Source organism: Balaenoptera borealis (assembly GCF_965194805.1).
Source record: "Balaenoptera borealis genome assembly, chromosome: 6".
NCBI lineage: Eukaryota > Metazoa > Chordata > Mammalia > Artiodactyla > Balaenopteridae > Balaenoptera > Balaenoptera borealis.
In genome coordinates, this window is record NC_138863.1 from 32,533,003 (window position 1) to 32,558,687 (window position 25,685).

Below are 25,685 nucleotides of genomic sequence, written 5' to 3' on the forward strand. Positions count from 1 at the left end.
AGGGAAGCCCTAAACATATGTTTTTATTTGGTCTTCCCTAATTTGTTTCATCTGTGTTCTGTAGTTTTTAGCATATAGATTCTGTACATATTTTGTTAGATTGATATCTAAGTACCTCATTCTTTTTAGACCTATTGTAAATAGTATTTTTTTTAAATTGTAGTTTCCTATTGCTCGTTGCTAGTATATAGAAATATGATTAAATTTGTGTATTGATATTGTGTCCTGCAATGTTGCTAAATTCATTAATTATAGGAGATTTCTGATAGATTCCTTAAGATTTTCTACACAGATAATTATGTGATCTGCAAATAGTTTTATTTCTTCCTTCCCAATATAACTGTTTTTTTCTTCTTTTTATATTCTTATTGCATTTGCTATGTCTTATAGTACAATAGTGACTAAGAAGAGTGAAAGTGAACATTCCACCCTCGTTCTCTATTTTACGGGGAAAGCAATCAGTTTTTTACCATTAAATATGAAGCTAGCTGTATGATTTTTGTAGAGATTTAGGTATTCCCTTCTAATCCTAGTTTGCTAAAAACTTTGATCATAAATGGATGTTGAATTTTGTCAAATGCTTTTTCTGCATCTACTGATATGATCATGTACTTTTTCTTGATAAGTCTATTAATGTGACTGATTATTGACTGATCATCAAATGTTGAACCAGCCTTGCATTCCCAACAGACACTCTACCTGGTTGTGATGTATTTTTTTTTTATACATTGCTAGATTTGGTTTGCACCTATGTTCCCAAGGGATACTGGTCTTCAGTTTTCTTGCACTGTTTTTGTATGGTTTCAATATGAGGGTAATACTGCCTCATATAATGAGTTGGGAAGTTATGCCACTTTTCAATTTTCTGAAGAGAGTGTGAGGAATTGGTGTAATTTCTCCATTAAACATTTGGTAAAATTTGGCACTGAAACCATCTGGGCCTAGAGTTTTCCCTTGTGGAAGGTATTTAACTATAAACTCAATTTCTTTAATTGATAGAGAACTATCCAGGTTATCTACTTATTATTGAATTAATTTGGGAAATTTGTAGTTGTCAAGAAATTCATCCATTTCATCTAAATCATCTTATTTATGTGCACAGATTAGCCTGTAGTAGTCCCTTATTATCATGTTGATGTCTGTGAAGTCAGTGGTGATTCATTTCTGGTATGAGTAATTTTTCACTTTTTTTCCCTCAATTTGGCTAGAAGTTTACAATTTTATTGATATCTTAAGTAGATTTTGGTTTCACTGATTTTCTCTATTGTTTTTCTGCTTTCAATTCCATTGCTTTCTGCTCTTTAATCATTTCTTATTTAAAAACTAATGTAGGGAATTCCCTGGCGGTCCAGTGGTTAGGACTCGGTGCTTTCACTGTGGTGGCTCAGGTTCAATCCCTGGTCGGGGAACTAAGATCCCATGAGCCGCGTGGCACGGCAAAAAAAACCAAAAACAAAAAAAACAAACTAATGTAATTTAGTTTACTTTTTCAAGTTCCTTAGGGTAGAATAAACTTATTAATTTGAGGCCTTTCTTCTTTTTTAGTATAAGTACTTTGTGTTATAAATTTCCCTCTAAGCACTGATATATACTCAGCCTCCTTAAAGATGTCTACTATCAGCTTGATAGACTTTTTACCTAATCACTATGTACAGAACATTTTGATATTAATTTTTAAGTTGTTACTTATCTGTTTTTCTTCCAATTCTCTAATAATTTTCAGACAAACAATAAGAAATACTGTTTGGACTGAACTGCCCTGGAGCCCGAGGGGAGGGCGGCCTCACTGAGGCTGCCGGCTCTGGAGGGGCCCCACCAGCCGAAGCCGTGACAGTCCTTGGGACCGCGGGCCAGAGTGAGTACAACTTGGAGGAGCTTAAAGATGGCAGAAGAGTAAGACGCGGAGATCACCTTCCTCCCCACAAATACATCAGAAATACATGTATATGTGGAACAACTCCTACAGAACACCTACTGAACGCTGGCAGAGGACCTCCCAAAAGGCAAGAAACTCCCCATGTACCAGGGTAGGGTAAAACAAAGAAAAAAAAACAGAGACAAAGAATAGGGACAGGACCTGCACCAGTAGGAGGGAGCTGTGAAGGAGGAAAGGTTTCCACACACTAGGAAGGCCCTTCGCGGGCGGAGACTGCGGGTGGCGGAGGCAGAAGCTTCGGAGCCACGGAGGAGAGTGCAGCAACAGGGGTGCAGAGGGCAAAGCGGAGAGATTCCCGCACAGAGGATCGGTGCTGACCAGCACTCACCAGCCCGAGAGGCTTGTCTGCTCACCCGCCGGGGCGGGTGGGGTCTGGGACTTGAGGCTCGGGCTTCGGAGGTCGGATCCCAGGGAGAGGACTGGGGTTGGCTGCGTGAACACAGCCTGAAGGGGGCTAGTGCGCCACGGCTAGCCGGGAGGGAGTCCGGGAAAAAGTCTGGAGCTGCCGAAGAGACAAGAGACTTTCTTGCCTCTTTGCTTCCTGGTGCATGAGGAGAGGGGATTAAGGGCATCGCTTAAAGGAGCTCCAGAGACGGGTGCGAGCCGCGGCTATCAACACGGACCCCACAGACGGGCATGGGACGCTAAGGCTGCAGCTGCAGCCACCAAGAAGCCTGTGAGCAAACACAGGTCACTATCCACACCTCCCCTCATGGGAGCCTGTGCAGCCTGCCACTGCCAGGGTCCCGTGATCCAGGGACAACTTCCCCAGGGAGAACGCACAGCGCGCCTCAGGCTGGTGCAACGTCATGCTGGCCTCTGCTGCTGCAGGCTCACCCCGCATCCATGCCCCTCCCTCCCCACAGCCTGAGTGAGCCAGAGCCCCCAAATCAGCTGCTCCTTTAACCCCGTCCTGTGTGAGCAAAGAACAGACGCCCTCAGGCGACCTACACACAGAGGAGGGTCCAAATCCAAAGCAGAACCCCGGGAGATGTGCAAACAAAGAAGAGAAAGGGAAATTTCTCCCAGCAGCCTCAGGAGCAGCGGATTAAATCTCCACAATCAACTTGATGTACCCTGCATCTGTGGAATACCTGAATAGACAACGAATCATCCCAAATTGAGGAGCTGGACTTTGGGAGCAACGATATATATATTTTTCCAACTTTTTCTCTTTTTGTGAGTGTGTATGTGTATGCTTCTGTGTGTGATTTTGTCTGTATAGCTTTGCTTTTACCATTTGTCCTAGGGGTCTGTCTGTCCATTTTCTTGTTTTTTGTTTTTTTTTTACTTAAAACAATTTTTTTTCTTAATAATTTTTATTTTTTATTTTAATAACTTTATTTTATTTTACTTTATTTTATTTTATTTTATCTTCTTCTTTCTTTCTTTCTTTTTTTCTCCCTTTTATTCTGAGCCGTGTGGAGGACAGGCTCTTGGTGCTCCAGCCAGGCGTCAGGGCTGTGCCACTGAGGTGGGAGAGCCAAGTTCAGGACACTGGTCCACAAGAGACCTCCCAGCTCGACGTAATATCAAATGGCGAAAATCTCCCAGAGATCTCCATCTCAACGCCAAGACCCAGCTCCACTCAACAACCAGCAAGCTACAGTGCTGGACACCCTATGCCAAACAACTAGCAAGACAGGAACACAACCCCATCCATTAGCACAGAGGCTGCCTAAAATCGTAATAAGGCCACAGACACCCCAAAACACACCACCAGACGTAGACCTGCCCACCAGAAAAACAAGATCCAGCCTCATCCACCAGAACACAGGCACTAGTCCCCTCCACCAGGAAGCCTACACAACCCACTGAATCAACCTCAGCCACTGGAGACAGACACAAAAAACAACGGAAACTACGAACCTGCAGCCTGCGAAAAGGAGACCCCAAACACAGTAAGTTAAGCAAAATGAGAAGACAGAGAAACACACAGCAGATGAAGAAGCAAGGCAAAAACCCACCAGACCTAACAAATGAAGAGGAAATAAGCAGTCTACCAGAAAAAGAATTCAGAATAATGATAGTAAAGATGATCCAAAATCTTGGAAATAGAATGGAGAAAATACAAGAAACGTTTAACAAGGACCTAGAAGAACTAAAGAGCAAACAAACAATGATGAACAACACAATCAATGAAATTAAAAATTCTCTACAAGGGATCAATAGCAGAATAACTGAGGCAGAAGAATGGATAAGTGACCTGGAAGATAAAATAGTGGAAATAACTACCACAGAGCAGAATAAAGAAAAAAGAATGATACTCTGGTTTCTCTTCAAAAAAGAAAAAAGAATGAAAAGAATTGAGGACAGTCTCAGAGACCTCTGGGACAACATTAAACACACCAACATTCGAATTATAGGGGTCCCAGAAGAAGAAGAGAAAAAGAAAGGGACTGAGAAAATATTTGAAGAGATTATAGTTGAAAACTTCCCTAATATGGGAAAGGAAATAGTTAATCAAGTCCAGGAAGCACAGAGAGTCCCATACAGGATAAATCCAAGGAGAAACACACCCAGACACATATTAACCAAGCTATCAAAAATTAAATACAATGAATGAATATTAAAAGCAGCAAGGGAAAAACAACAAATAACACATAAGGGAATACCCATAAGGTTAACAGCTGATCTTTCAGCAGGAACTGTGCAAGCCAGAAGGGAGTGGGAGGACATATTTAAAGTGATGAAAGAGAAAAACCTACAACCAAGATTACTCTATCCAGCAAGGATCTCATTCAGATTTGACGGAGAAATTAAAACCTTTACAGACAAGCAAAAGCTAAGAGAATTCAGCACCACCAAACCAGCTTTACAACAAATGCTAAAGGAACTTCTCTAGGCAGGAAACACAAGAGAAGGAAAAGACCTACAATAACAAACCCAAAACAATTAAGAAAATGGTCATAGGAACATACATATAGATAATTACTTTAAATGTAAATGGATTAAATGCTCCAACCAAAAGACATAGACTGGCTGAATGATACAAAAACAAGACCCGTATATATGCTGTCTACAAGAGACCCACTTCAGAACTAGGGACACATACAGACTGAAAGTGAGGGGATGGAAAAAGATATTCCATGCAAATGGAAATCAAAAGAAAGCTACAGTAGTAATTCTCATATCAGACAAAATAGACTTTAAAACAAAGACTACTACAAGAGACAAAGAAGGACACTACATAATGATCAAGGGATCAATCCAAGAAGAAGATATAACAATTGTAAATATTTACGCACCCAACATAGGAGCACCTCAATACATAAGGCAAATACTAACAGCCATAAAAGGGGAAATCGACAGTAATGCAATCATAGTAGGGGACTTCAACACCCCACTTTCACCAAGGGACAGATCATCCAAAATGAAAATAAATAAGGAAACACAAGCTTTAAATGACACATTAAACAAGATGGACTTAATTGATATTTATAGGACATTCCATCCAAAAACAACAGAATACACATTCTTCTCAAGTGCTCATGGAACATTCTCCAGGATAGATCATGTCTTGGGTCACAAATCAAGCCATGGTAAATTTAAGAAAATTGAAATCGTATCAAGTATCTTTTCCGACCACAATGCTATGAGACTAGATATCAATTACAGGAAAAAAATCTGTAAGAAATACAAACACATGGAGGCTAAACAACACACTACTTAATAACCAAGAGATCACTGAAGAAATCAAAGAGGAAATCAAAAAATACCTAGAAACAAATGACAGTGAAAATACAACAACCCAAAACCTATGGGATGCAGCAAAAGCAGTTCTAAGAGGGAAGTTTATAGCTATACAAGCCTACCTTAAGAAACAAGAAACATCTCAAATAAACAACCTAACCTTACACCTAAAGCAATTAGAGAAAGAAGAACAAAAAAGCCCCAAAGTTAGCAGAAGGCAACAAATCATAAAGATCAGATCAGAAATAAATGAAAAAGAAATGAAGGAAATGATAGCAAAGATCAATAAAACTAAAAGCTGGTTCTTTGAGAAGATAAACAAAATTGATAAACCATCATCCAGACTCATCAAGAAAAAAAGGGAGAAGACTCAACTCAATAGAATTAGAAATGAAAAAGGAGAAGTAACAACTGACACTGCGGAAATACAAAGGATCATGAGAGATTACGACAAGCAACTATATGCCAATAAAATGGACAACCTGGAAGAAACAGACAAATTCTTAGAAAAGCACAACCTTACGAGACTGAACCAAGAAGAAATAGAAGATATGAACAGACCAATCACAAGCACTGAAATTGAAACTGTGATTAAAAATCTTCCAACAAACAAAAGCCCAGGACCAGATGGCTTCACAGGCGAATTCTATCAAACATTTAGGGAAGAGCTAACACCTATCCTTCTCAAACTCTTCCAAAACGTAGCAGAGGGAGGAGCACTCCCCAACTCATTCTACGAGGCCACCATCACTCTGATACCAAAACCAGACAAAGATGTCACAAAAAAAGAAAACTACAGGACAAAATCACTGATGAACATACATGCGAAAATCCTCAACAAAATACTAGCAAACAGAATCAAACAGCAGGAATGCAAGGATTCTTCAATATATGCAAATCAATCAATGTGATACACCATATTAACAAATTGAAGGAGAAAAACCATATGATCATCTCAACAGATGCAGAGAAAGCTTTCGACAAAATTCAACACCCATTTATGATAAAAACCCTCCAGAAAGTAGACATAGAGGGAACTTTCCTCAACATAATAAAGGCCATATATGAGAAATCCACAGCCAACATCATCCTCAATGGTGAAAAACTGAAACCATTTCCACTAAGATCAGGAACAAGACAAGGTTGCCCACTCTCACCACTATTATTCAACACAGTTTTGGAAGTTTTAGCCACAGCAATCAGAGAAGAAAAAGAAATAAAAGGAATCCAAATTGGAAAAGAAGAAGTAAAGCTGTCACTGTTTGCAGATGACATGATACTATACATAGAGAATCCTAAAGATGCTACCAGAAAACTACTAGAGCTAATCAATGAATTTGGTAGAGTAGCAGGATACAAAACTAATGCACAGAAATCTCTGGCATTCCTATACACTAATGATGAAAAATCTGAAAGAGAAATTAAGAAAACAGTCCCATTTACCACTGCAACAAAAAGAATAAAATATCTAGGAATAAACCTACCTAAGGAGACAGAAGACCTGTATGCAGAAAATTATAAGACACTGATAAAAGAAATTAAAGATGATACAAATAGATGGAGAGATATATCATGTTCTTGGATTGGAAGAATCAACATTGTGAAAATGACTTTACTACCCAAAGCAATCTACAGATTCAATGCAATCCCTATCAAACTACCACTGGTATTTTTCACAGAACTAGAACAAAAAATTTCACAATTTGTATGGAAACACAAAAAACCCCGAATAGCCAAAGTAATCTTGAGAAAGAAAAATGGAGCTGGAGGAATCAGGCTCCCTGACTTCAGACTATACTACAAAGCTACAGTAATCAAGACAGTATGGTACTGGCACAAAAACAGAAATATAGATCAATGGAACAGGATAGAAAGTCTAGAGATAAACCCACGCACATATGGTCACCTTATCTTTGATAAAGGAGGCAAGCATATACAGTGGAGAAAATACAGCCTCTTCAATAAGTGGTGCTGGGAAAACTGGACAGCTACATGTAAAAGAATGAAATTAGAACACTCCTTAACACCATACACAAATATAAACTCAAAATGGATTAAAGACCTAAATGTAAGGCCAGACACCATCAAACTCTTAGAGGAAAACATAGGCAGAACACTCTATGACATAAATAACAGCAAGATCCTCTTTGACCCACCTCCTAGAGAAATGGAAATAAAAAGAAAAATAAACAAATGGGACCTAATGAAACTTCAAAGCTTTTACACAGCAAAGGAAACCATAAACAAGATGAAAAGACAACCCTCAGAATGGGAGAAAATATTTTCAAATGAAGCAACTGACAAAGGATTAATCTCCAAAACATACAAGCAACTCATGCAGCTCAATATCAAAAAAACAAACAACCCAATCCAAAAATGGGCAGAAGACCTAAATAGACATTTCTCCCAAGAAGATATACAGATTGCCAACAAACACATGAAAGAATGCTGAACATCACTAATCATTAGAGAAATGGAAATCAAAACTACAATGAGATATCATCTCACACCGGTCAGAATGGCCATCATCAAAAAATCTACAAACAATAAATGCTGGAGAGGGTGTGGAGAAAAGGGAACCCTCTTGCACTGTTGGTGGGAATGTAAACTGATAGAGCCACTATGGAGAACAGTATGGAGGTTCCTTAAAAAACTAAAAATAGAGCTACCATACGACCCAGCAATCCCACTACTGGGCATATACCCTGAGAAAACCATCATTCAAAAAGAGTCATGTACCAAAATGTTCACTGCAGCTCTATTTACAATAGCCAGGACATGGAACAACCTAAGTGTCCATCATCGGATGAATGGCTAAAGAAGATGTGGCACATATATACAATGGAATATTACTCAGCCATAAAAAGGAATGAAACTGAGTTATTTGTAGTGAGGTGGATGGACCTAGAGACTGTCATCCAGAGTTAAGTAAGTCAGAAAGAGAAAAACAAATACCATATGCTAACACATATATATGGAATCTGAAAAAAAAATAAATAAAATGGTCAGAAGAACCTAGGGGCAAGACGGGAATAAAGATGCAGACCTACTAGAGAATGGACTTGAGGATACGGGGAGGGGGAAGGGTAAGCTCGGAAAAAGTGAGAGAGTGGCATGGACATATATACACTACCAAACGTAAAACAGATAGCTAGTGGGAAGCAGCCGCATAGCACAGGGAGATCAGCTGGGTGCTTTGTGACCACCTAGAGGGGTGGGATGGGGAGGGTAGGAGGGAGGGAGACGCAAGAGGGAAGAGATATGGGGACATATGTATATGTATAACTGATTCACTTTGTTATAAAGCAGAAACTGACACACCATTGTAAAGCAATTATACTCTTAATAAAGATGTTAAAAAATAAAATAAATAAAATTTAAAAAATAAAAGAAATACTGTTCGTTTTCAAAGTTCAGTCTTGTTATTACTCTCATTTGAACATTAAATGCTTGAAATCAACATAAGAAACTGGTATTAAAAACATTTAATAATTTTTACCTGAAACTTGAGCTTGCTCTCTCCCCCTTCCCGGTCTCGTTTATGCATATTCACCATTAAGGCTTCATAACAATCCTTCCAGTATAGTGCCATGCTCTCATGACCATCATAGAATGCATGGGTTTCATACTGCTTCATATAAGGTACAATCTTATAAAAAATATACATACGCAAAATTTAATGCATGTTTCTATAAAAATGATAATTTAGTATAGAAACCTCACTCAACAAAGATAAAACTTACATATTTTTCAATGTAAACTTGCCATTCATTTGAACTGCAATATTCTTGAAAATCTTCAAAAAATGAAGAGCTTCCATTGGTAAAAGGTAAAGAAGGCAGATGCAAGTTCATGAAGAGAAGCTCATAAATTTTGGAAACCAGGGTACGGACAAGCGGAATCAGAAATGAGTATATTTCAGTCTGTTCCTTGATTGATTGACTTAGAACATGTTCCAGCTTCCCTAAAATGTAACATGCTTCATCCTGATTTTCAATCACCTTGGTCTGAAGAAGGGTGTTTAGCTTAGCTGATGCCACTGCACAAACCTGGAGCAAAATAGTAAAATAAGGCAGATATTTAGTGATAACAAAGTTCTTTGGCTCCTCTTGAAGTTGCTTTTTAAAATAAATTATAAAAGTAACCCATGCTTAATTTGGAATATACAGAAAAGTTAAGAGGTTGATAATTAATCACCCCAACATCCACTCTACTCCTTCAGAGAGTTTGCAAGAATTTGGGGATGACTCCATCTCTAGTTCTAAAAGACAGAAACCAAACAGAATATCCAACCCCTTGCCACACTGACTGGTTCAGGTAACTCATCTTTCAGTCAACTCATGTCACTGTCTTTGTCACATGGATTCATTCAGGGATAGCTTTATCATGCAAAGACACAACTTTTACACAATAACTGTAAAGAACTGTGAAAGGGCTTGGATTTTATCAATACCTCATCTCCAAGCTGACAAGTTAGCCTACCACTGTTTCATAGATGCTGGCAGAAGAATGAGACTCCTGGATCCGAGACAAAGATCTACAGCATTAGCAATAGCCAGAATATCAGCATTTGCCCTGTTCCCCCAAATGTAATTCCATGGTGAGAAATGAACAGAACTGGATGATGCCTGCACACCCAGTGGCTGCATTATAGGAGAGGAACCCCAAGCAAAGGGAACACAAGTCTTTTAAATTCGGTAGTAAGTGTACCTGAACGTTGCCTTGGAAGGAGACATTATCTTTATTATACTGGACAGTAAACAAACCTGCTTTTGCTCTGGAGGGAGACATCATCTCTGTCTTCCCAAGCTGTTCACTATACATGCATCCTCAAAAAGACAGTTCATCACAAAGGCATCCAGTGTCTGTATTCACAAGAGATCCATGAAGAACTGTCTACCAACAATGACTCTAGGAAGAAGCACTCTCTTTCTCTGGATATGAACAAGGAAGCATGTAGCCTTAATTGCTGCTGGCAGTGATTTTGTGACAATAAGGGCAGCCAGCTTAAGACAAGCTGACATGATGGAGAGCAATGCTGTGAGAACAGCGAACAAATGGAACTAGAGCCTTGACTGAATCATGCCTTAAACTCATCTTAGCTATGGAATTTTCAACTATATGAATCTTCTTAACTAAGTCAGCTTGCATTGATATTTCTGTTATTTGGAATCAAAAGCATTCTTATAGATAAAGGACAGTGAACAGGCAACTGAGTAAAGTTCCCAAGGAAAATACATATCTAGGGCACAAACCTAGGCAAAGGAATATGCTATATTACTCTTAAGCTCTGGCCTTAAACTCCATCCTAGAAAGGTAAATTGGTCACGAAAGGGCCTCCTTTCATCTAGACTAGAGAAAGATGGAAGTCTTAAAACCAAAACAGGACAAATGATATAAAGTGTCTCCTTCTCCCTTAACCCTATAACCCAATTTTGGATCATATTACTTTCAAAATAAAGAAAAGCAAGAGAAAGAAAGGAAATATTAAAAACTGACATCACTTCAAGAATATATGTGTGCCATATATACGGAATCTAAAAAAAAAATGGTTATGAAGAACCTAGGGGCAGGACAGAAATAAAGATGCAGACATAGAGAATGGACTTGAGGACAAGGGGAGGGGGAAGGGTAAGCTGGGACGAAATGAGAGAGTGGCATGCACTTATATGTATTACTAAATGTAATATAGATAGCTAGTGGGAAGCAGCCGCATAGCACAGGGAGATCAGCTCGGTGCTTTGGGACGACCTAGAGGGGTGGGATAGGGAGGGTGGGAGGGAGACGCAAGAGGGAGGAGATATGGGGATATATGTAAATGTATAGCTGATTCATTATGTTATAAACCAGAAACTAACACACCACTGTAAAGCAATTATACTCCAATAAAGATGTTAAAAAAAAAAAAAAAAGAATATATGTGTGCCAAAAGCTGATCTGAGCTGTATGCACATGTCTTTGCAGGCCAAGGCAACAATAAGGGATCTCAGGCAGTCTTTCCATGCAAGACTTAAAGAAGCAAACAGCATTGGAGGAAACAACCTCTAAGATGGCTCAAAATTTTAACTTTTCTACTTTTAACTTAAGCCTCTACTAGTGAAGCTTCTCTACCCTTCTCAGGTTTTCCCCAAATCCCTTCACTTTAGTCTCTGAATCTGACTAAAGCAGCTTAAACCCAATAGAGGCCAACAAATGTGAGACAAAAGGTCATAAAATCTCATTATCCAGGAAATACCAATGTTAATATTCTGGGCTCTTTTGCTATATGTTTTTAAAAATACTATTCACATGAAAGGTTGAATATTCAGTGCTTTGCTTTTAACTTAGTATCACAGTATTAAATAACTATAAGTTTATACGTTTATTTAAAAGTATAAAGACACTTTCAGTGAATACAATGATTTACTTACCACTGATTTAACTTTGGATACATACACACAACCCCCCCCCCCACATAGATATGATCGCCCTGCCCTCACATTATAAAGAGTACTACATTACAGTCACCTGAGAAATGACAAAAAATACCAGGGCCCTAGTTCCCCTGTTTAATTACTGAGTGATGCCCCACACAAAAGCATTTTTAAAAAGCTCCTCTAGGTGATTTCATGTGTAGCTAGTGAAGAGAATCACTGGCTGAGCTAAGACAACTGAAGGAGCAGAAACCCAGACAATGCTGTGACCATATGCTGCATCTAAATAAATCAACAACTACTCAGTCCTGCTTTAAAGACAAGCTGGGAAATCCTGGCATTTATGTGAAATCTCCTAATACTTAAATGCTGGCAATTAAATAATAATGTACGGGCCAAACAAAACAAATTTGCTAGCCAGATTCTTTTTGCAGGCAACTCTATTTAAACCCCTATAAGGGAAGGGGTTCCTTCCCCAGCCTTTAACATGCACAACCTCAGGGAAATATGCTTTTATTCCTGAGAGAGTGAAATTAAACAAGTAGCTAGTGAGAAGTGTTATAGGTCACTAACTACTGGTTGATAGGATCAGTCTTATCTGTAGATGCTGCACACTTCATTTATTTAATAAGTACTTATAGAGTCCTACTATGGTACAGGCACTGGATATTTAATCGTGAGCAAATTAAAACAGACATTTTATTTCTCCTTGGAAATCTCACCAAGGAGAAAAACACTGAGGGTGATCATGAGTGGAAAAAAACAGAGTTCTAATATCTAAAAAAAGAACTACCTGGTATGCTGGCTGCAAGGGCTTTAACAGCCACCAGACTCATATTAATAAAAAAGCCAAAAAAGTTATCTTTGTTCTATTTCTAGATGGAGAAAAAAAGAAAACTACAATGAACATCTATGTGTACAAATATTGTTTGGTATTTTAGATTATTACCTCAGGATATAGTTTTAGAGTAGAATTACTAGACAAAGCGTATAATAACTTTTTTTAAAGTTCTTAGTTCATATAATTTTCAAACTGTATTTAAAAGCTGTACAATTCAAATTTTCATCATCCATATATCAGAATGTTTATTTTTTGTTTAGCTTTTCTGCTTTTTCCATGTTTTTTACAATGACCATGTGTTACCTTTATGATTAGGAAAAAAACCACTATCTTTAAAAAGTTAGTAACGTGGGGAAATGAGTTTAATATAATTGTAAGAAAAATAAAAAAGAACACAAAATTATCAAAATATATGATGGTTTTAATCATCCTAAAAAATATATACAGAGGAAAAAACATTAAAATATTGACAGTTGTTTTCTCTTAGGCTATGGGATGAAGGATGTTTTATCTATTTTTTCTCTTTATGTTTTTTGTGTACTTTCCACAATGAGTATGTTTTCTTTAATGACTGGAAAAGAGTATCTATTGAAAAATATGGTCTTTTTAAAATAGGGCAACCTTATGGTATTTTAACCTCCTCATGTTCTTATCAATATTATAGCAAGTTTATATTAGAAACGATTATCAAAAGAAAATAAAAAGGGCCAGGTAAATAACCATGCGATACATGTCATGACTAATCCAATGCAGGTAATCACAAGCATCCAATGTAAATAGAAAGATGACAGACTAAAATCTGCATGGAGCTTTCCCAACCTTTAAAATTTTTGAAAATAATAAATATTCTGTGGGTCCATCTTTTATTTATCTTTATAATAGAAACCTAGCACAATGCTAACACTTGGTAGGTATTCAGTAAGTGTTTAATAAATGAAGAAAAATGAGATAAATGTAAAACTGAATTAGTGGATTATTAAGTACAGAAAAAGATTTTGACAGAACAATTTAAAAAATAATTTTCCTAAAAATGCAAGCCCTAAACTTCACACGTATAAAAGTCTATGCAGGCTGTATAGCTCCTAGCTATACTAAATGTAGATGATGTGAGTAAAGCCCTCTAATATAAGCTATATATAAATCCTCTAAAAGGAAACCTTAAATTATACTGAATCATAAACATCAGGAAAAAAGAATCGATTAGCTGCCTCTCAAGCTTCTTTCTCATCTCACAAAATTGAAACTAGAGTTAAATCATGATATTTTTGAAACTAATTAAAAAATTAAAACGCTGAAAACATAATTGCCATTCAGTTACTGCACAAATTCCTATGTTGCATGTGAGTATATAAAATAACATAAAAGAATTGACAAACCTGCAAATTACCCCTTCCAATGAAGCCTAGAAGCATCTGGATTTGAATCTGAGAGAGTTTCACCCATACTGGACTTTCAGAATACCAAACTGACAGACCGTCGAAGAGCAGCATCATATCCTCTAAAAGCTAACACAAAGGAAAAATTGAGAAATAAAAACATTCCATTTTTAAATCTACTGATGATGAGTTTTCCCAACATTAATACAAAACATAAATATTTCAAAACTAATTCAATGTTAAGTTGGTAAAAGCCAAAAGAATTATCCTAGTAAGAGTTAACAAAATCTGCGACTATCACATCTTATCCATGTTTATTGCATCTGATTAATGCTCTGAAAAGAGGCGATACAAAATTTCTTTCTTTGAATAAAGTCCTTCACTACCAAAAAAATAATTTCAAAGAGATGTTACTGCACCTTCTCAGTCCACATGTTCGAATTAACTAGTCCCTCTGACTGCAGAAAGTCCTGTATGATCAGCATGAGTCGGAAAGCATTTTCAGCAGTTACTGGATTAAATTTTGCTTCTCTGTTTTCTGTGACTGCCCATTCTAACATCTTCTGTAGCAAACTAAGTATAAAACAAAGTCCTCTTAAAACCATTTTAAATTTATAAAAATAACAGGTCACCAAAACAAAAACAGAAACAAAAACAAACCAGCAACAACAAACCTCGTTATTTATTAATAGGAATGTATCTCCAAAGATACAGTATCACTGGCAGGTATAAGACACTGTAGATGGTATTTAGTAATAATGAAGCAACTTTTTAATCTTTGGAGTGCTTATCTTTAATATACCTAATATTAAAAGGCAAAGTAAAAGTTACCTGTTTGACTTGACCTTAAAAAAGCTATGAAAATAATTCACATTCCAGCCTCCATGAGATACTTAAAAGTTTCTTTAAAACTGAAATTGGAAATGTTAGGGAAGAAAGCCTTATGCCTTACAGAGAGTCTAGCCCTATGGAAAAACAAAAAAGTAATTCTGTTCTAGTGTGCTGTTGGTACAGTGTTCTATCATATGCAGGGAACTCAAAGCTTTAGAGAGGTAATTTTCCCGAAAACACTACTACCTTCCTTTAGCATGGAAGCACTCAAATTTGGACAAGACGGTAGAACACATGCACCAAGTGCTTAGATACTGCAGAAAACAACTTAAACAAGGAATATATAATCACTTAGAATCCAAATTAATGTAAGAATTAAATATCCTCACACTGGAGTTAGTTTTGGATTTCTCTCTAGATCCCACTAGAATGGCAACAGACAGGAGAAGGGCTGAGCACAAAGCTTCTCCTTTTCTCTCTCTCTACACCCACTGAACACTGAATAAAGGTTCAATAACAAATATTATTTTGGACTCCTGCCCACTCCAAAAGGAGAGGGCATATCACCAACTGAATGCTTACATTAGTTTTATTTCATCTGATGGTCGAAGTAGCTCACTGGATATTCCTGGTTTAGTTAGTGCCGAAAACACTTGTCCCCGTTCAATCCAAGTATCGTCATCAGACTTTTCTAGTCCCTTACACATTACACAGTTCAAAATATTTGTCAGTAATTCAATAAGCTCTTCCTCACATCTCTATATAAAAGAGAAAGTAATATGAAATTATTAGAGGGAGGGGGTGTTAAAAGCACATAATGAGAACCATCAGGTACATAAATTATAATCATTCAACGTATTTTTAAGGTGGCTGCATGAACCTGGAACTTCACTACGAAGGCCCTAGAGATGTAAAGATGAATAAGACACTGGCTTTGCTCTCAAGACACTCACAATTTGGTGACTTCTAGGCTTCTAATACCTTAGACCATGAGACTTGGAACACGAATAATACATGAAATTGTTAACAATCACACATTTCTGAGGTCAGACATAAAAAAAATAAAACCACATTTGGACAAATAAGTAATCTTACCTCTTGGTTTTCAAGTAAAGAGAAGTCATCACTAAAGCCCACATCATTTGTGATGCTGCTTTCTTTGTCAGACTGCACAGAAAATGACTTAGTGGACTCTATCGGGGATGGCGTGCTAGGCAAGCTGTCTGGCATTTGACTTCCACTCTCACTCAGTTCACATGAATCAATTCCACTGAGATCTAAACTCAAATGTGAAGGGTTATTATGCCAGAATTCTCCTCGATTCTCTGATTTGAAAGATAATTCTCCCATCAAGCTATCTTCTTGAAATAATGGTGTGTTGGAGTCTAGGGAGTGTCTATCCTCCAAACTCCACTGATCTGAAGACACATGAGCTGAGGCAAAAGAGCTGATTTTTTCCTCATCTGTCTTTTCATCAGAGTTCCTCTTCATATCTTCAGCTGATATATTTTTATCATTGTCTTTCATTACAACAGCCTTACTGTGCTTATGAAGAGTATTTCCATTTTCAAAATTTGCTTTTAAAAAAAGCCTAACTAAAGTGTCTTGCCAACCCACTTGTTGAGATATTTGATGTGCTGCATCTGGCTGGGACTGTAAAATCTGTAAAATCTGTGAAGAGATTAAGAATGCAAAATTCGTCAAAAAGTATACAGTACTTTACATCAAAAACAGTTTCTTTTCAGCTATTTTAATGACAAAGTAATTTAATAAGAAACTTTGGAAGGATATACTTTCAAACCATTATATTCTTAACTAGATTAGAAACTATTTGGAGGGCAGACATTGTGTTTTTAACTAATCTGCATATTACTCATTGTATATCTAGAGTTGGGATGTACTCAAATATTTGCTGAAAGATAAAAAAGGAAAAAAGATAAAATAATCCTCCACATACCAACACACTCACGTTATTAATTTAATTTGGTTGGAGAAAAAAATATAGATAGAATTAAGGTATAAATAAAATGTAATAAAGTTATATCCTCTCAACTAAGTACTTTCCATGAGCCTAGTACATTTGTTTAGTAAATACTGAACATCTACTATGTGCCAGGCACAGTTCTGGCACTATGGTTAGGGAGTAAACTAGAACACATAAGAAACTTTGACAGAACCTAGGTACACCAAGAATGTTTTCCCACCTCATTTTTCCCCAGGCAAAGTTAATGGCTGCTTTTGCAAAAACATTTTTTTTTCATTAACTCTACATGGTACAAACAAAACAAAAACTGAACTTTAATTCCAGAAAACTATTTCCAATGAGATGGATGCTGATATTTAGCTGGAATAAGAAACTGAAATTAAAGAGTAGACATTTACATGGCAATGTGTATGACCTCTAGTATCCTAACTGACTTCACATTTTTTGGATAAAAACAAGTTCTCAAACACTATCAGAAATGCTGTTAAGATCTTTAAGCCATTTTAATCACAAAGCCAATAAACTTCTAAGTAGATGAAAAGAACTTTGGCTCCCAGTGTTTACAGAGTATCTCTTTTATCAGAATTTCTAACTCTGAGAAATTTCATAGCAGGAAATGAGTTATGTTGGTGCGGACTTCAAAATTAATGGTTCTTATGTACACTGATGCTGATATAGAAAGCAGTGAGTCGCAGTGAGTCATGATGACACATTAAGTTTCTTTCCTCACTTAATGCCGTCAATCAGTGAGCTACCATTACTGCAGCAGTGCACAATAACAATTTTAAACACATTAACTAAGTTGAACATATTAACCTTTGGTTGGCAAAGAAACTTTTCATGACTTCATGACTTTAAAATTTTCAGACTTATTTTACAGCTATTTTATAAACACATAATGAATAAAAACTGGGCTGTACTGAAAGAGGTTTCTAATTGCACACCGAAAGGAAAAGGATCCATTTACATGACTTGCTTCAAGGAAAACATGGCAAAATCCATTAAAATGTAAAATGTGAATACTCTCTGACAGAAAAATTACATTTCATGAATTATGTCCTACATACATATTACCATGGATAGGTAAAGACAGATGTAAAAATATGTTCCTAACAGAAGTTTGTTAATACGGTAAAACAGGGAACAATCTAAATGTCCGTCAGCTGGGAACCAGATAATACTTTTATAGAATAGCCATAGAATAAAAAACTACGTAGCTGTTAAAGAGAAAGATATATCCAGATTTACTGATGGAAAGGTACTGTGACATAATAGGATTAAAATTAAAAAGAAAAACAAGGAAGCAAATTAAATACTAGACTGGTCAGTGGTTGCCAGTAGAGGAGAGAGAAGGATATAATCAGGAAGAAGCGTACGGGGTAGCAATTCATCGACTTAGAGGTTAAATGAGTGGACTGAAGGTAAATCATTGTTGGAATACACTCATAAACAAACTATAGAAAAATCCTTTCCACAAAGGTTAAGAGATTCAGAAACTCTAAAATATGGTGTTTGAATTAAAAATGGTCACAACAAAAGGTTCTGAATAAAGAAAATATTCTCTGGTAATACATTTTTGACTCTGGAAAGGGCATTATTTCCAGGAGCTCATGTATGGCTAAGAAGAACAAATTTATATGCTGATTTCTTATGATTATATAAAGTTAATTCACCTCAAAAAAGGGAACTATAAAATTATGTCATATAAAAGATATTAAACTTATATCTGGTGAAAAATACTCAATCTAAAAGTTCTTCACAATACAATGATACTGCAATTTTTAAAGTACATCTTTAAAGTTTACTAACCTTTCTGCAGATGACCACCCTGACATTTATACGTGCTCTGTGAGATATATATACCACAGATAACAGATCTTTGAAATTAATAGCAGGATCTATGATGGGAAAAAAAAGTTAAAATTAAATACTAGAGAAAACCAGAGAAAGAACTGTGGTAATAGTTATACATAAAGGCTGACAATCATTTCATTTTTATTTTTTTCCTGCTGTCAACAACAGATGCCCTTTATTTTTTCCCCCAACTTTATTAAGATATAATCGACATAAAACACTGTTTAAGGTGTAAAACATGATGATCTATGTATATATTACAAAATGATTACACAATAAGGTCAGTTAACACACCCATTATCTCACATAGTTACTATATTTCTTTTTGTGGTGAGGACACTTAAGATATGTTCTCTTAGCAACTTTCAAATATACAATACAGTATTGTTAGCTATAGTCACCATGCTATACCTTAGATCCCCAGAACTTACTTATAACTGGAAGTTTGTACCCCTTGTACCTTCACCTGTTTCCCCCACTGCCCCAACTCTGGCAACTACCAACCTACTCTGTCTCAATTTTTTTTTTTCACATGTAAGCGAGATCACACAGTATTTTCCTTCTCTGCCTGACTTGTTTCACTTAGCAGAATGCCCTCTAGGCTCTTCCATGTTATTGCAAATGGCAGGATTTCCTTCTTTTTTATGGCTGATATTCCATTATATATATATATATATATATATATATATATATATATATATATATATATATATATATATATATACATATACCATATCTTTATTATTCATTCATCCATTGATGGACACTTAGGTTGTTTCCATGCCTTGACTATTGTGAATGATGGTACAATAAACATGGGGTTGCAGATCATACCTCTTTGAGATATGATTTCATTTCCTTCAGATATATACATGGAAGAGGGACTGCTGAATCATATGGTAGTTCTATTTTTAATTTTTTAAGAACCTCTACACTGTTTTCCATAGTGGCTGTACCACTTACATTCCCACCAACAGCACACAAGGGTTCCCTTTTCTCCACACCCTCACCACTAGCACTTATTATCTCTTGTCTCTTTGATAACAGCCAAACTAACAGGAAGGAGGTGATATCTCATTGTGGTTTTGATTTTCATTTCCCTGATAATTAAGGATGATGAGCACCTTTTCATGTATCTGTTGACCATTTGCATATCTTCTTTGAAAAAATGTCTATTCAGGTCCTTCGCTCATATTTTAATTGGATTTTTTGCTATTGAGTTACATGAATTCCTTATATATTTTGGATTTTAACCCCTTATCAGATTTGACTTGCAAACATTTTCTCCCATTCCATAGGCTGCCCTTTCATTTTGTTGATGGTTTCTTTGGTTATGCAGAAGCTTTTTTTTTTTTTTTTCAAAACAAATTTATTTATGACTGTGTTGGGTCTTCGTTGCTGTGTGCGGGCTATCTCTAGTTGTGGCGAGCGGGCTTCTCATTGTGGTGGCTTCTCTTGTTGTGAAGCATGGGCTCTAGGCGTGTGAGCTTCAGTAGTTGTGGCACACAGGCTCAGTAGTTGTGGCTCATGGGCTCTACAGTGCAGGCTCAGTAGTTGTGGCACACGGGCTTAGCTGCTCCACAACATGTGGGATCTTCCAAGACCAGGGTTCGAACCCGTGTCCCCTGCACTGGCAGGCGGATTCTTAACCACTGTGCCACCAGGTAAGTCCCCAGAAGCTTTTTAGTTTGATTTAGTCCCATTGTTTATTTTAACTTTTGTTGCTTGTGCTTTTGGTGTCACACGCAAAAAATCATCGCCAAGACCAAGGTCAAAGAGTTTTTCCCGTATGTTTTCTTCTTGTATTTTTACAGCTCAGTTCTTACATTTAAGTTTTTAATCCATTTGAGTTAATTTTTGTGGGTGGTGTAAGACAGGAGTCCATTCTCATTCTTTTGCAAGTGCATATCCAGTTTTACCAATCACATTTATTGAATAAACTATCTTTCCCCCATTAAATATTCTTGGATTCCTTGTCAAATACTGGTTGACTGTACATGCATAGTTTTATTTCTAGGCTCTTGATTCTGTTCCACTTGTTTATGTGTCTATGTTTATGCATATTGCAGCATACTGTTTTGATTACTATAACTTTGTAGTATAGTTTGAAATCCGAAAGTGTGATGCCTCCAGTTTTCTTCTTTCTCAAAGAAAGAACTGTATGTAATAGTCATATAAATGCAGAAATAATTGTTTCATTTTAAGTAGGAATTGTAGATATGTTCAAATTTTACAAAGACAATAGGCTTAGAATGTTTAACATCTTCCTGACTAAACCCTAAAAAGCTGTTCTTTTATTTTGATTGCCTGAACATACTGTCGATACTGCTTTGATCTTATACTTGTATTTATCTTTTTATGTACATGTCTTCTCAATGAGATGATAAACCACTCAAGACAAAGAACCTTATCTTATACCTTTCTGAACCCCTAGCATCTGACAAAAATTCTGTAGTTTGTAGGAAGTACTTAAAAAAAGGTTCATAAAAGCAAACTTAGAAACAAAAAAGAATATCTGAAATTAGTTTTCATTTTCCCTTTAAGAATTTAAGCTCTGGGGGCTTCCCTGGTGGCGCAGTGGTTGAGAATCTGCCTGCCAATGCAGGGGACACGGGTTCGAGCCCTGGTCTGGGAAGATCCCACATGCCACGGAGCAACTGGGCCCGTGAGCCACAATTACTGAGCCTGCGCGTCTGGAGCTTGTGCTCCGCAGCAAGAGAGGCCGCGATGGTGAGAGGCCCGCGCACCGCGATGAAGAGTGGTCCCCACTTGCCACAACTAGAGAAAGCCCTCGCACAGAAACGAAGACTCAACACAGTCATAAATAAATAAATAAATAAATAAAAGAACGTGAATTTCTAAAAAAAAAAAAGAATTTAAGCTCTGAAAGGAAAAAGAATATCTTGTACATATTTTCTCTAGTGTCCTTTTCTTTTCATAGACTCAATTATTTACTAATCACTCAGTCAATAAACATTTACTGAAGGCCTACCAAGTAAGGTACTATGCTATGCTCTGGGGAGACAAAAACAACAAAGGTACATTTGAAACAGTACCCAAGAAAAGCCCTGCTGAATCAAGTAATAGGTAATTTTAAAAGCAACCTGAGGAAAGAGGGAAAAAGAAGAATTTCAGAAGAAAAAAAAATTCAGAGCCATCAAATAGAATTACATGACTATGAAGAACATTTCTTAAATGTATCAATATTTTAGCCTTAGTCATACCTGTATTTATAATTTGATTGGTGAGACTTTTAATGAGAGAAGTATTAACAGGTGCTTCATTAAGAAGGAGCCCTAATCCTGAGTAGCCAACTTCTCTAAGTCGAATACGTTGTTTACTTCGTTCATAAACGTTCGTGCATTTCAACATCTGTTCCATAACCTGGTCACAACAGTAATATATTCTCAATATAGAGAACTAAGAACAATTGTCACTTAGGTTAATATCGAATAAATATTAGTGTACAGTGTTTCTGAAGCATCATTTTATTCCTCAAGTATTAAAAAAATAGCACTAAATAGGGAAGAACACTCCATTATCTTGCTATCATTAAAAAATAAATTTAAAAATGAACTGGAATGAAATGCAACTGCATTTGAATAATTAATATGTTTAAAACCCTAGTTTACATAAATTTCTTGGTAGATGAAAGGAATAATTTAAAATTTTCTTTTAATGGCTACGGTGTAGATGGAAACAAATCCTGTAGCTTGCAAGAGGAACAAAGGTGTGTTCTGAAAGAAAACAAAGATACTTCTAGATCAATCTAGTAATCTATTTATGTGACAGTTGTCAAAATAATTTTCAACAACGAGGAAATACTTTGTGAAGCAACCCATCCATCTGCTAAGATGGAAGAATGAATTAGTAACCCCGTATTTCTTGGAGTTAGGTCAATCTTTGACAAAGTGAGATACTGAAAGCCTATATGGAAAGGGTAATCTTGGCAAAATAATATCATGAACAACCCCTGCAAGGCCATTTTTGAAGAAATAACATTAAATCTCCATATAGGAACCCTGTGTGGGCAGATGCTTTAAAGAGTAGCCTCAGGGGTCACCATAACCAATATCCAAGAGAGACTATGTAGGACCACTTTTAATGCACTTTTGTTTCCAAAGTTTAGGAATTCCAAACATAGGCAATCCAAACATGACCCCACAAGTAGACTTTATAATGTCATACTAATGATGTAAGGGGAAACAAATGTCACAGGCAATTTGGCATAACAAACAGGAGAATAAATCATGAAAAAAAATGCATTTGCAGTAGAAATATGACTGCCTTCTTTAATTTTAGTTAACCGAAAAGGTGGAGTGGGCTGCTTCAGCCAAAGTTCAAAGTTTGGGATATTTTGGATAGCTAAATAAAATATGTCCTACATCCTTTAACAAGTTATTAATTTCTCTGCCTCAGTTTCTTCATCTGTAAAATGAGGGGAATAATAATATCCACTTCATAAAGTTGCTGCAAGGACTACGTAAACTAATATATAAAAAGGGGTTAGTGCCTGATAAACAGTGGATGCTAAATAAGCTTAGTATGATCTGCCACATAGACCCACTGTAAGTCAAAAGGGGGATAAGAGGTTCTACGTTGGTATGGCAGAGTAGATTTTCCACTGAAATTATTGATAAGATTACAATATAATTAGTTTTAAAATACATAAACAACAAAAACATGATAAATATACATCAAAACAAACTGAACAATTTAAAATTAGATGGAAGTAGACATGAAAAGAAGAATTTACATTCATAGAATGGATATGTTCCATGTAAATGCATACACCCACAAATGTCCCCAAATATAAAGACTCTTAAGACATGTTTGTACCTTAAAAATGATTTCTCTTAGTCTGTCAGAGTATTTCTGATTTAAGAGCAAGGCATAAAGTATGTCAGCATTTCCTGGTTCAAACAGCAGTAAGAAAAGTTGACCTCTAGTTGGGCTGGTACGTAGGAGACCGAACAGTATGTCCAAAATTCCAAAAAGCTTTTAAAATTAAGCAACACAAACAACCACACTCATATATGGAAGCATAAACAAAGTCATAAACCACAAATAGTTATTTAAGTCCTCTATACCCTCATGTTCTAGCTTAACTGGATTATTTGATGTCTTCTGAACCCTCCTTGCCTTTCCTCCATTAGGCTTTTGGCTTATTCCATTTCCTTTTGTATATCCTCTCACTACTCACATTCACCTGCTGAACCATTCCTATTCTTCTTGGTCCATATGAAAAGCCATCTCTTCCATAAAGCCGTTCCTAGTCTCCTCAACTTGTAACACTCTCCAGTGAAAACCTCATGGGACTTCATATTTCTCTTATAGATATTATCATACTCTTTTTTGTTTCATAATTATTTATAAACACTTCTTGCCTATCCCTGCCTCCATTAGGCTAAAAATAAGAATGATAATTCTTTCATCATTAAATACCTACACTATCTAGTATTACTCTATGTATATGTATAATAAAAGTATTCAGTAAATAATTGTTTGACTAAATTGACCAAGAAAATATCATTGGCAATGAATCATAGCAGGTGACAATACAGCTATCATGAAATAAGATGATTATTCATTATTCTAAATATGAGCAGCTTTTGAAGTAGTTCAACCTTATAAGGAAATAGCTTAAGTTAACTCTTCTATATAATACCAATTATGAAGTCATATAACCACTGAGTACACAATGCATATATCATGATAGAGGGCAAAATATTTGAGTCAACATAAATTAAGGATGCTCAGATTTGGTGTTGAGAGTGGTATACCGAAAGAGCACAGAAAGAGCAGTAAATACATCTGGGTTATTTTTCCAGGTATATCAGCTGTGCAACTTTTTAAGTCACCTAATCTCCCTGAACATATATTTCCAAATGTGCACATGGGAAGAGTAATTCCTGGTCTGTATATTTTGTATCAGTGGTCAAATTGTACCATGCATCAGAATCATCTGGAGGGCTTGATTTGGCCAAATATTTGCGTTTCTAAAAAATTCCCAGGTAAGTGGATCCATACATTGAGAACCACTGTCTTAAAGGGTAGTTCTGAGGTAAAAATGAATCGTGTACGTAGAAGTATTTAAAAATAGGAATACAGTTATAATTTACTCTTTATGCAAAATTTTTATGAACCTATGATATATTAAAATTCATGTTAGAAATGTGCCTAGTAACTTTGATAATAGTTAAATATACATCATGTGGCCTATGAAAACAGATTTCAGAATTGCCAGAACAAGTTTTTCCACATACTGTTTTCTAGCTAATATTTTACTATTAGCTAGAAAATAAATATTTTATTATACTGCCATGTATTTTATTAAACTTTCAGTTAGGAGATAAAATTTACTTCTTTAACTGCTTAATAATATTATATGTGACACTATAAACATTTTACTCTTAAAATGTTATATTACATGTAAGTTTAAAAGAAGATGATATAGCAACTTAATTATTAAAAAGTAATAAGATTTATCCAGAGCATAATACCTGTTCTTCTTCATTGATAGCAGATACATAACCCATAATACTTTGTATCTCTTCATGAGTTCCGCCTTTGCACAGGAAATATTTAATTAGTCCATACAAAGAAGTCCTTATTGTTCGAATATCATCTAGAGACAGCTCACTATATTTACAATCACTCCTGAAAGAGAAAGTAAATGGGCAAGAATTGAAATTTTTTATTTTTATATTTTTGTACTTTTATATATAAAAGATTTCATAGTTTAAAAGAAGATGTT

The 25,685-nt window shown here is 36.1% G+C and overlaps 1 protein-coding gene across 2 annotated transcripts in view; it reads right to left on the bottom strand.

Annotated features, from left to right (window-relative positions):
- NBEAL1 (neurobeachin like 1) overlaps window positions 1-25,685 on the bottom strand; it is a 165,629-nt gene that overhangs the window by 63,057 nt on the left and 76,887 nt on the right. For both annotated transcript variants that reach the window (XM_082397018.1, XM_082397017.1), the window contains 10 exons: window positions 25,432-25,588; window positions 23,768-23,926; window positions 22,153-22,312; window positions 18,884-18,972; window positions 16,186-16,761; window positions 15,673-15,848; window positions 14,679-14,832; window positions 14,260-14,388; window positions 9,373-9,678; window positions 9,129-9,278 (listed from right to left, as the gene is read on the bottom strand). In XM_082397018.1, the coding sequence (XP_082253144.1) occupies window positions 9,129-9,278; window positions 9,373-9,678; window positions 14,260-14,388; window positions 14,679-14,832; window positions 15,673-15,848; window positions 16,186-16,761; window positions 18,884-18,972; window positions 22,153-22,312; window positions 23,768-23,926; window positions 25,432-25,588 (2,056 nt within the window). The remainder of the gene's footprint in view (window positions 1-9,128; window positions 9,279-9,372; window positions 9,679-14,259; window positions 14,389-14,678; window positions 14,833-15,672; window positions 15,849-16,185; window positions 16,762-18,883; window positions 18,973-22,152; window positions 22,313-23,767; window positions 23,927-25,431; window positions 25,589-25,685) is intronic.